The sequence below is a fragment of the Eleutherodactylus coqui genome, chromosome 12, assembly GCF_035609145.1.
Source record: "Eleutherodactylus coqui strain aEleCoq1 chromosome 12, aEleCoq1.hap1, whole genome shotgun sequence".
In the NCBI taxonomy this organism is placed as follows: Eukaryota; Metazoa; Chordata; class Amphibia; order Anura; family Eleutherodactylidae; genus Eleutherodactylus; species Eleutherodactylus coqui.
In genome coordinates this window covers 116739280-116752613 of record NC_089848.1, presented here as the reverse complement: position 1 = coordinate 116752613, position 13334 = coordinate 116739280, and the positions used below count along the sequence as shown (strand labels likewise).

The window sequence follows — 13334 nt, the reverse complement described above, 5'->3', positions numbered from 1 at the left end:
AGAGATAGATATGAGATAGATAGAGAGATAGATATGAGATAGAGAGATAGATAGATAGGAGATAGATAGATAGATAGATAGATAGATAGATAGATAGGAGATAGATAGATAGGTAGATATGAGATAGATAGGTAGATATGCGATAGGTAGATAGATAGATATGAGATAGGTAGATAGATAGACAGATATGAGATAAATAGATGAGAGATAGATAGATGAGCGATAGATAGATGAGAGATAGATAGATGAGAGATAGATAGATGAGAGATAGATAGATGAGAGATAGATAGATGAGAGATAGATAGATAGAGAGATAGGAGATAGATAGATAGGAGATAGAGAGATAGGAGATAGAGAGATAGGAGATAGAGAGATAGATAGGTAGATATGAGATAGGTAGATATGAGATAGGTAGATAGATAGATATGAGAAAGGTAGATAGACAGATATGAGATAGATAGATATGAGATAGATATGAGATAGATAGATAGACAGGAGATAGATAGATAGATAGATAGATAGAGAGAGATATGAGATAGATAGATATGAGGTAGGTAGATAGATAGATAGATAGGTAGATATGAGATAGATAGATATGAGATAGATAGATGGATAGATATGAGATAGATATGAGATAGATAGATACTGTAGATACAAGATAGATAGAGTGATAGATAGATAGATAGATAGATAGATACAAGATAGATACAAGATAGATACAGAGATAGATAGATAGATAGATAGATAGATAGATAGATAGATAGATAGATAGATAGATAGATAGATAGATAGATAGATAGGAGATTGATAGATAGGAGATTGATAGATAGGAGATAGATAGATAGATAGATGGTAGATATGAGATAGATAGATGGTAGATATGAGATAGATAGATGGTAGATATGAGATAGATAGATGGTAGATATGAGATAGATAGATGGTAGATATGAGATAGATAGATGGTAGATATGAGATAGATAGATGGTAGATATGAGATAGATAGATGGTAGATATGAGATAGATAGATAGGTAGATATGAGATAGATAGATAGATGTGAGATAGATAGATAGATAGATGGTAGATATGAGATAGATAGATATGAGATCGATGGATAGAGAGATAGATAGATATGAGGTAGATAGAAGATAGATATGAGATAGATAGATAGGTAGATATGAGATAGATAGGTAGATATGAGATAGATAGGTAGATAGATAGATCGATATGAGATAGATAGATATGGGATAGATATGGGATAGATAGATAGATATGGGATAGATATGAGATAGATAGATAGATAGATATGAGATAGATATGGGATAGATAGGAGATAGTTAGATAGGAGATAGATAGGTAGATAGATAGATCGATATGAGATAGATAGATATGGGATAGATATGGGATAGATATGGGATAGATAGATAGATAGATAGATAGATAGATAGATAGGAGATAGATAGATAGATAGATAGCTAGATAGGAGATAGATAGATAGGAGATAGATAGATAGGAGATAGATAGATAGATAGATGGATAGGAGATAGATAGGTAGATGGATAGGAGATAGATAGGTAGATGGATAGGAGATAGATAGGTAGATGGATAGGAGATAGATAGGTAGATGGATAGGAGATAGATAGGTAGATGAATAGGAGATAGATAGGTAGATGGATAGGAGATAGATAGGTAGATGGATAGGAGATAGATGGATAGGAGATAGATAGATAGATGGATAGGAGATAGATAGATGGATAGGAGATAGATGGATAGGAGATAGATAGATGGATAGGAGATAGATAGATGGATAGGATATAGATAGATGGATAGGAGATAGGAGATAGATAGATGGATAGGAGATAGGAGATAGATAGATAGATAGATAGATAGATGGATAGGAGATAGGAGATAGGAGATAGATAGGAGATAGATAGATATGGGATAGATATTAGATAGATAGATATGGGATAGATAGATAGATAGAGAGAGAGATGGATAGGAGATGGATAGGAGATGGATAGGAGATGGATAGGAGATGAGTAGATAGATGGATCGGAGATGAGTAGATAGATGGATCGGAGATGAGTAGATAGATGGATCGGAGATAGATGGATGGATCGGAGATAGATAGATGGATGGATCGGAGATAGATAGATGGATGGATAGGAGATAGATAGATGGATGGATAGGAGATAGATAGGTAGATGAATAGGAGATAGATAGGTAGATGGATAGGAGATAGATGGATAGGAGATAGATGGATAGGAGATAGATGGATAGGAGATAGATAGATGGATAGGAGATAGATAGATGGATAGGAGATAGATATGTGATAGATAGATGATGTTGTGAGTATAGATAGATAGATAGATAGATATGTGATAGATAGATAGATAGAGATGTAGGTATAAATGGATAGATAGATATGAGATAGATAGATATGTGATAGATAGATAGATAGATAGATATGAGATAGATAGATAGATAGATAGAGATGTGAGTATAGATATGAGATAGATATGAGATAGATATAAGATAGATATATAGATAGATAGATATGAGATGGATATAAGATAGATAGACAGATAGATATGAGATGGATATAAGATAGATAGATAGATATGAGATGGATATAAGATAGATAGATAGATAGATAGATATGAGATGGATATAAGATAGATAGATAGATATAAGATAGATAGATAGATGGATGCAAAGTCTATTTTCCTAGAGTAAGCGTCAGATCCAGCTGTTATGCCTGGCCCATCTGTACGTTATGTACATCATGACATTCTCGGCTATGTCCTGAGCCCCATGACGCTGTTCATTTACACAACCCTCCTCCAGACTGACACCAAGTTTGAGCCGTGACTCCATTTACTGGAATGTTCCTTTGAAGATCTTTAGCTCATAAATCAGTCATCTTTACCAATGCATGGTGGCGTTGTGCACCCGTCCCCGGACCGCTGGAAGTGGCCGCTGGGCTCTCAAGTAAAGCAAATGTCATTTCTTTCTACACCTATTAGTATGCAGCTAATTCGCATCAGATTAAAGAGCGCTCTCCCCGTTCTTAACAGGTGTCACTTTAAGACTGGACTGAAACACTCAAGCAGCAGCGACACTGAAGGGAAGGGCTGACACATGTCTGGAACATTGTATCCTAGTAAGGCATAGTATTCCCAGGTGTCCCTCGGAGCGGCGCCAGACACCCCGGGGAGCAGGTCTTCATTCTTATTTTATTCCCGTAGCTTCACCTGCTCTACTGGACATTTTAGTGAGAACTTTGAATTCTAACACTTATACACACTGAGAAGCCTCTTTATTGGACCCCCTGCACCTCTCACAATTGGAGCTTCGCTGTATGGACACTAGAGCAGGACCCCAAAGTGCAGCAATAAATCAGCTGACAAGTTTTCAGTGTAAATCTACATTAGGTGTGAAAATCCAGCAATCTGAGCAGCTTCCAAGGAGGCCGGGTCCTCGGTTCTAGACTAGCCGGGGCCAGGATTTCACTGCCAATCCGGGTGGTTGGAAACAATTCATCACTGATAGGGGTTCAAGGGGGATGTCCGGAATCATTCTGATGAGCAGGTGCTGCACATTCAGGGGTTGCATGACAAACTGCTGCTGTTCTGAAGGCCAAATAAGCTCCGACGGGCTACTAGATGGGGGTCTCTAATGATGGTATTGAGTGTACATTTCAGTACAAATCTGTCACTGTGAAGAACAATAGATTGGTTTCATTAATACTATTGTTGTCATTATAACAATGACACTTTGTCTGGCTTGTGTTTCAGTCTCTTCTTGGCATTGGTATTGGCCCTCCCTCTGGTCGACGAAGGAAAAGCAATGGGAACATATTCAATTTTCGTCCAAGGGACCTCTACTCGGAGACTGAATTTGCCGACGATGAAGTAAGCAATGCCAGTTATGGTCACAGAGGATCTTTGCTTGTTCCACGTGCAGGAAGGCGCCAAAGTATACAGAGCCAAACAAGCGCTAATTCTTTCCCAAACACACCTGGTTTCACACAGAATGGCAAGAGAAACAGTTCCGTGGATTGTAATGGAGTGGTGTCCTTGGTCGGAGAAGCTGGCACATACTCTAATCCAACATCTCCTGGAGGATTACAGTTGCCAGCGGTCATTGTGGAGAAGTCCGGAACAGAAGAAAATGTAAGTGGTCTTTTCTCGTGGTTAAAAAAATTTAAAAACGCTTCAAATACACCGTCCTTCCAAAAGTAAGTGCACACCTGAGCAAGAGTCAAAAGTAATATTTATTTCCATATGTTAATATTTAGTTGGGCTTCTTTGGCTCTAATGACATCGGATTCTCTCCGTGGTATACTCTCTACTAACATCTGTTACACTTCAGCTGGTATTTCCCTCCATTCATCCTGCAAATGTCTGGCGAGTTATGTCAAAGAAGATGCTTTGGCCCATCTACAGTGGTGCAAGGAGCATCGTCATTGGACAGTAAAGCAATGGAAAAACAGTCTATGGAGTTATGAATCACACTACTCTATTTTCACATCAGATGGATGCACCGGGTGTGGAGGATGATGAGGAACACTTTTTGTCGAAGTGCGTTGTGCCAACAGTTATGTACAGTGCAGGTTCCGTTGTGGTCTGGGGATGTGTTACGTGGCATGGCCTCGGTCCGTTGGTAGTAGTGACAAGAGCCATGACCACGAGGGTGAACGCTGACATTCTAGACAATATTGTGCTGCTGACAATGTGACAATACTCTGGGAATGGCCGGCCATACTTCCAACAAGACAACACGCCTTGTCACAGATCCAGCGCTGTTTTACATTGGTTTGAGGATATGGATGTCCCACGATTGGACCGTCCGGAAGCTACTGAACATCTTTGGGATGAAATGGAACATAGGGTCAGGAAATATGACCAGCGCCCATCTTCTTTGAGAGAACTCAACAGACATTTGCAGGATGAATGGAGGGAAATACCAGCTGAAGTGTATCAGTTGTTAGTAGACAGTATACCGCGGAGAATAACTGATGTCATTGGGCCAAAGGAGCCGCACTAAGTATTAACATATGGAGATAACTACTACTTGTGAGTCTTGCTCAGGCACCAGCTACTTTAGGTAGCATAGTGTAGCTCCTGTATATTACAGATATGCAAAATCTATGAGAACCTCCAGCATGAACAGGGATGTATGAGGAGACCGCTGTTTATATGTAGGTAGATGATTCTTTACTCTGTGCATGTCCCACATCCTCCCGTCTATGTGGAGATTACCCTGTAATCAGTGGACCATTTTCCTCGCCGAGTCTCTGTTACTTGCAGTGTTATTGAATGGCGTTGGGGATTTTGGTGTTTTCGGCACCTGCGGCTGCACCCATAATGTGTATGGAGGGACGTGTTATTAAGGTGCTCTCCTCGTCGGTTGTGGTCCTCTATTAATACGCTGAGCTCAGATAACGGGTCGTAGTTTGATTCTCTTCTGCTGATTGCCTCTTCTATCTGCTGTCCATTGCTGCTTTGTTCCCCCAGTCCTCTTCTGTGCAGTGTTGGACTGGGGCACCCAGGGGCCACCAGTAAAGTTCAGTCCAAGCCTGCGTCTATGCGCAAAATATCACCTTCATACAATTGTAACATGATAGACCGTCATTTCAGCTAAACAAGGTGAGACCAGATTGCTGCCGTTCTGCAGTAACGCGTAGGCACGAGCCTGCGCCTGGCGGCACAACCGGGGGGGGGGGGGGGGGGGGGGGGGGGTTGTTGCACATTCATGTCCATTTGTTTCCTTCTTACTCGCTGTTCAGTGTCGAGTTTACCAAAGTTCCACTTTACTCTTGCCCATTAAGAAAACTTTCTGTGTCGCAGTTTATTTGCATTTGTTTTGTAGTGGCTTAAAGTGGTATTCTGTTATTGGAGGAAATGACAAGTTTGGACCATCCACAGTAGGGGTCCGACTGCCAGGACTCCCACCATTTCGAAAACGAGGGACCCGTGTCCCACCTATTTCGTAGGGCAGGATCCCTTCTCTGCATTTCCATAGTGTAGAGATGAATTGACCGCTGGTCGCACTTGTGTGGCTCCATTCATTCCAATGGCACAGAGGGATAGCCGACTTCTATGGTTGGCTATTGTCGTCAGCCCCATTTAAATGCCGCTGGAGTCCTGGTTTTGATCTCCATTGCTCGTTGATGCTTCTATGACCCTTCTGATCGACCAGCGTTACACCAGCTACTCTAGGGCGTCTCGTTTTAGTGTCCTTGTACCCCTCACACGGGCTCTGCTCACTTCTCTTTGTCTACTGCTGTGTTTTCAGCTGTCTAATGAGTTAATTAGCCGCTAGTTGAGAGTTCTCAGTAAGAGCTGGATCAATACTTCCTGCAATGGTCTGGGGGAGCCATACGGCGATGACCACGGTGCACTACAAGGTGAAGGACGCACCTTGTGCAGTGCTTGGTTATAGGTGGATGGTAATGTGCGTTAGTGGCTGGACGACGCAGGCTTTACTTTATTATAGCACCAGGCTGCGTAATGTGAAGAAAGCTGCCAAAGTCTAAGACTGAACTTCTGCATGTACCAACTGTTTTACCCTGGAAGATGGCAATCCCTGTGAGCTAACCTCCCTCAGGTTGTCACACTGTCCACTGGATAGGTGCGAAGTGTATGATCCCTGCACGTCAAGGGTCCTCGTTGTCAGTCCAATCAGTGCTGATAGTGTTAGACTGTTCAGGGACACGCCCCATTGACAGAGTTGGGACCAGTTCATTTATTTGTCATTTTCCAGGAGGAATAATGTATGCAAATAGGAAGATGGAACAATGCCTCTACAACGCCACCTATTATCAGGGAGCATGCATGCAAGTCAATGCCAGGCCTTTTAACAAGCCTTGTAACAATGACTGGGAATATAAGGCCTCATGCCCACGGCCCGGTCGAATTCCGACTGCAAAATCTCCAGAGACCTTATAATTACCTGTCACCGACCACGGCTGTTTCATGTGCACATAACTGCCAATCCATTCATACCAGGGGCAATAGGACCCCATTCTTGTGATCAGACCGTTACCCCTTATTCTGTGGGTAGGGGCTAAGCTTATAACTTGGGGCAATGCCTTTCCGTCTCCCTTATTCATCTGCAGTTGATTTCTTCTGTGGTTGTTGGTTATGTGAATAAATAAGCCTGACAAATACTGCGACACTCCGGCTATGAGTAAGGTAAGGCTGACATTCATCCGGCCGCAGAATACTGCTGCAGTTGTAAGGCTGAACCATAAATACTGCTTTGGAGCATCACAGCAGAGACCAAATTTAGGAGCTTTGCCGAGAACAATCAATACTTCTCCGAGCACATTGGATTTATACAACCAGGGAAAGTAGAGGTTAAAGGGAACCCGTCACGTCCCACCGCACCGCCTAAGTCCCAGCGCTGTTAGTGCTTCCCCCATAGACTTATATATGAGAAGGCGTGCATGGGAAAAGAGTCGGATCTTCATGCCACCCATCGACTTCAGAGAGTGACACCATTGGATTGCCGGAGCGGGTGACTATAACAAAAAACTTATTTATGACACTGAGGGGACATGACGGGTCCCTTTAACCCCTTAAGAACGCGGCCCTTTTTTCAGTTTTAGATTTTTCTTCCTCCCTTCCAAACCACTTTTATTCCTCCTTCGCCGTCTGAGGGCTCTTTTTTGCGGGCGAGTTGTATTTTTCGTTGGTATTATCGGTATTATGTGCCACATCATATACCGAAACAGCTTTACAAACGTCTAAGTAGAGTGAAATGGAAAAAAAAGCAATTCCGCCATCTTTGTTGTGTTTTTATGGCGCACACAACGCCATGAGGACTTTATTCTGGTAGGATGGCGATGATCCATTTCTGTATATTTGTATTGCCGTGTCTCCCAGCTGTAAGCTTGTTATTGTTCCGCCCACATGGCTGTGTGAGGCTGGTATTTTGCGCGCCGTCCTGTAGTTTGAACACTTTGGAGTTTCGCTGGTTATTGCCCCCTTACATCTTTGTTCAGCCACATTGGTTTCCTCCTATTCCCAGCCCTGTATGCCCGTAAGATGTGAACCGTTAACAGTAAGTATTTACATGGGTTACCCGGGCAGCGCCTGCTGGGGTACACTGGGGTCGGGGCAGTGCTTCCGCTCCAACCTCTGCTCATCCCGGTGGGCGCCCCCTGGATAACCCATGTAAGGCCTCATGTCCACCGGGAAATTATATTTAGCAAATCCACGCAGGAGAAAAACGCAAATCCGCATCCCATAGGAAAGCATTGACCATCCGCGGCTAATTAAATAGCCACAGATGCTATTTGACGTGATCTGCAGATTTCACGTGCGAAACCCCCCCCCCCCCCCCCCCCCCCCCCGCAGCATGCTCCATTGTAACGCGGACCACACACACGGAGCGCTATCCCAAGGGATCTCCGGCATGGGAAAAAGAGACCTTTATAGTGCATCCTAGCAGAAACCGGCGGGCCTGATCCTCCCCGTGGACACGAGGCCCAAGATGTTTGTGAACATTCGCCATGTATCGTCTGCACTCGTATTTCAGGACAGTCAGGGAGGTTCAGGGCTTTTACCCAATAGCGTTTTTTTTTTTCCAAATGTCAATTGGACTTTCTAATGTTAAAATCACATCGTACAAAAGTCGCCGCGACGCAAACTTGGGATTTTTGTGCGAGTTTATAATTACCCCATTATGGATTGCTGCTTCATCGGTTTGCCTTAGGGCCCGCCCGCGGGTGTGAGCCCTCAGTCATAGACTTTTGGTGTCTATAGAAAACCCCTCGGAGGATTTTAGTGTTTTCCCTCCGTGTATTTCCACCCTTAGACCCCACATGTTCCTCTCCCTCCCATATATCTTCCCGTAATGCGGGCTGTATACAGGATTCTACATAGAGACAAACTGATTATACTGCCAATCTATCACAAGGCTCCGGGCTACCATGACACCCAGAGGGCTCCTTTCAATCTCATCATAGGGGGGCTGTTCGGGACCCCCGATTGTCAATTGGGACATTTAAATGCCGCTGTTGGAATTGAAAGCAGCATTCAATGGGTTAACAGCCATGGTCAGTGTTATCTCCAATTGTGGCTGTCAAAAATAGCTGACACCCGCCGTTCATGGAGTGGGCTCGGCATAAACAGACACCCAACATGCTGTGCCATAAACACGTACAGTGCATGTTGGGAAGGGGTTAATATATAGAACTACACACAATTGTGGTGACACTCCATACTAAAAGTGATCACACGCTCAGATCTCTGAATCCAACCACAAATGGGGGAATCAAAATGTACTTTTAGTCATTTATATAAAAATTGTTGGACAGCACTGTGAGGGAAGTAATGGGAAGTTTCTTAAAGTGGGTGGGGCTTAGAGAAATGGGTGTGGCTTAATGTAGCCCATCAGATTCACAGTAATTTACTTCAGAAATTGGCGTAAATCATAGCAAAAATCGACGCCCGCTTATAGCTGACATATGTGGCGCACAGACTGGAGAGACATGCGATAAATGTATTAACCCTTTGCAATCCAATTTTGGATTCAGGGTTTCCTAGGCGGCTTTCTCTTTCTGCCGTTATTCAATGGCGCCATCTGCTGGCTAGAGCCAGTATTGCAGTATGGGACATCTGGAGAGGCCCCTGACAACAGAGCAGCCAGTAATATACAGTAAGAATACCCTGCCGGACGTCTTCCGACATCGGTGCTGTAGACGTCAGACAACGGATTGGAAAAGGATAAAGTTGGCCAACAATTTTTTAAAAATAGTTTCCCCCCCCCTCCATGCCCAAAACTATGTTATAGCAATATACTAACTATGGTGCCCAGTGGGTCTTCTGTCCTGGGGACGTCCTGTAAACCTCTCACATCGGCTTCTAGTGTACAAACTCCTGGCAGGTTGTGGGGACATGACTGCTGACGTCCTCCATGACCCTCCTGTTGGCTGCAGCGGCCGCCTTGTTGCATCTCCAGCTCCGTCATGCTCTCCACAGTCCCAGCGCCTGCGCCTGCTCGGTGTCCCACTCCAAGGGGCCGAAGGAGAAGCAGAGCGGACGAATCCATGCCTTGTCCCTCCTTCAGAGGCTCCCGGGGGGCCGCACCATTTATGTGGGGACAGCTGTTTTTCCTAAATAGCGCATTTACGCTAAATTGATGAAACATAACAAATTTAGATGCAGAAGTGATTTTATCCTACATGATTTTTCATGTTTTTGATAATGATTGCAATTAAAATCAATTATCTTCTGCTCCGGCGGCGGCGGCGCTCTACCGCTTTTTATACTAAAAGTCTGGTAAATTGTGTATTTCTGTGCATTTCTGAAATGACGGGATTTGGAAGTGACGAGGGGAGTTCCTCAGATCTGAATGCAGGGGTGACATTCCTGCCGTCACATGGAAGTCAGTACACTGCTGTGATAATAGATATGCGCAGTCCCCAGCAGTTATCATGGCGGGAGGGGAGCCTCACATCTTTAAAGGAACACACAACATAGAGAATGTGCAGAAAATATGAGAACGATATCCCAGCACATAATAAAACTGGGAGATACGCTCATTGTCAGCACCCATCCCCCACCACCACCCAGAAGTTGGAAGAAACGTTCTCTGTGTGATTGTAACGTTATAAGTGAGAGATTACAATATCAGAGCAAAAGGAGAACATATTGTGGAGAACCGACCCCTTGTGGGGAGGCTCTAGGACCCTGTTGTACTGCCTCTAGCTTGGAAACAAGGTGTGATACGGGGGGTATAGAGGCTCTAGGACCCTGTTGGGCCGTCTCTAGCTTGGATACAAGATGTGATACAGGCAGGCATGGAGGCTCTAGTACCCTGCTGTACCGCCTCTAGCTTGGATACAAGATGTGATACAGGCAGGCATGGAGGCTCTAGGACCCTGTTTAGCCGCCTCTAGCTTGGATACAAGATGTAATACGGGAAATATCTAGGCTCTAGTACCCTGTTGTACCGCTTCTAGCTTGGATACAAGATGTGATACGGGGGGTATGGAGGCTCTAGTACCCTGTTGTACCACCTCTAGCTTGGATACAAGGTGTGATATGGGGGGTATAGAGGCTCTAGGACCCTGTTGGGCCGTCTCTAGCTTGGATACAAGATGTGATACAGGCAGGCATGGAGGCTCTAGTACCCTGCTGTACCGCCTCTAGCTTGGATACAAGATGTGATACAGGCAGGCATGGAGGCTCTAGGACCCTGTTTAGCCGCCTCTAGCTTGGATACAAGATGTAATACGGGAAATATCTAGGCTCTAGTACCCCGTTGTACCGCTTCTAGCTTGGATACAAGATGTGATACGGGGGGTATGGAGGCTCTAGTACCCTGTTGTACCACCTCTAGCTTGGATACAAGGTGTGATATGGGGGGTATAGAGGCTCTAGGACCCTGTTGGGCCGTCTCTAGCTTGGATACAAGATGTGATACAGGCAGGCATGAAGGCTCTAGTACCCTGTTGTACCACCTCTAGCTTGGATACAAGATGTGATATAAGGGCATGGAGGCTCTAGTACCCTGTTGTACCGCCTCTAGCTTGGATACAAGATGTGATACAGACAGGCATGAAGGCTCTAGTACCCTGTTGTACCGCCTCTAGCTTGGATACAAGATGTGATACGGGCAGGCATGGAGGCTCTAGTACCCTGTTTAGCCGCCTCTAGCTTGGATACAAGATGTGATACGGGCAGGCATGGAGGCTCTAGTACCCTGTTTAGCCGCCTCTAGCTTGGATACAAAATGTGATATGGGGGGCATGAAGGCTCTAGCACCCTGTTGTACCACCTCTAGCTTGGATACAAGATGTGATATAAGGGCATGGAGGCTCTAGTACCCTGTTGTACCGCCTCTAGCTTGGATACAAGATGTGATATAAGGGCATGGAGGCTCTAGTACCCTGTTGTACCGCCTCTAGCTTGGATACAAGATGTGATATAAGGGCATGGAGGCTCTAGTACCCTGTTGTACCGCCTCTAGCTTGGATACAAGATGTGATATAGACAGGCATGGAGGCTCTAGTACCCTGTTGTACCGCCTCTAGCTTGGATACAAGATGTGATATGAGGGCATGAGGCTCTAGGACCCTGTTGTACTGCCTCTAGCTTGGATACAAGATGTGATACTGGCAGGCATGGAATCATACAGGCTCTGTATTGTATCCTGCAGCATATCGCTCCACATTTGCTATAACATTTGCTAGATCATGCAAACTCGTAGGCTGGTGAAGTTGGCGTCCCAGATGGTCCCATAGATGTTATATTGGTGATAAATCAGGTGACTGGACAGGCCACAGAAGTGTCCTGAACATATCGCTGAGATGTCATTGTCCCTCGTACCACTACTAGGGTGACCGACTGTCATATGCGATGGCCCTCCAGAATATCACACCAGCAGGGGGCAGTGTGCCGCTTCACAGGAAAGGCAGGATTGCGGTTTTACCTGGCAATCCTGCCTTCCAGACACAAATATGGCCGTTGTCGATGCCCAATTTAAACCTGGATTTATTGCTGAAGACAACCTGGTTCCACTCTGTACCATCCAGTTTCATCGTTCACAACACCTCTGCAAATGGAGGTTATAGTGGGTGGGTGTCAAAGGCCGTAGATGTAATGGGCACCGTGAGACCAAATGCCAAGCGCTGACTCCTTCAGCCAGGAAATGGTTCCGACAGCCACAGGGGCCATTAACAATGGCGGACGATGAAACAGTTGGAGCTGCTGGTTCTTGTTGGACAATCAGACGATCCTCTCTACTGGTGGTCTGTCGGGGCTCCTGAGCCCGGTCACCTTGTGAGCCCTCATCCACTGGGTCCCAACACCTCCTAACAGTCTGGTCAGACGCTCCTCTCTACTGGTGGTCTGTAGGGGCGTCCTGAGCCCGGTCACCTTGTGTGCCCCCATCCACTGGTCCCAACACCTCCTAACAGTCTGGTCAGACGCTCCTCTCTACTGGTGGTCTGTAGGGGCGTCCTGAGCCCGGTCACCTTGTGTGCCCCCATCCACTGGTCCCAACACCTCCTAACAGTCTGGTCAGACGCTCCTCTCTACTGGTGGTCTGTAGGGGCGTCCTGAGCCCGGTCACCTTGTGTGCCCCCATACACTGGTCCCAACACCTCCTAACAGTCTGGTCAGAACAACTGGTGGGGGACAATTCATCGATAGACCATCCAGTTTCTCACATCCCAATAATGCGCCCCTCTCAGACTCTGGTAACGGGGGGAAATCTCTTCTATGCGTCGTAGAGGCGTCTAGTGGCCAACAAGCTCTACAAGCGGAAGAAGAGGTCACTACAGATAAGGAGCCTCCAAGAGCCTCTTATAGGCCAAGGG

At 45.4% G+C, this 13334-nt stretch overlaps 1 protein-coding gene across 3 annotated transcripts in view; it reads left to right on the top strand.

Moving 5' to 3' along the window:
* Positions 1-13334, top strand: part of LOC136587207 (sodium channel protein type 5 subunit alpha-like) — a 509047-nt gene that overhangs the window by 254469 nt on the left and 241244 nt on the right. For all 3 annotated transcript variants that reach the window (XM_066585757.1, XM_066585756.1, XM_066585758.1), the window contains one exon: positions 3796-4173. In XM_066585757.1, coding sequence (XP_066441854.1) covers positions 3796-4173 — 378 coding nt within the window. The remainder of the gene's footprint in view (positions 1-3795; positions 4174-13334) is intronic.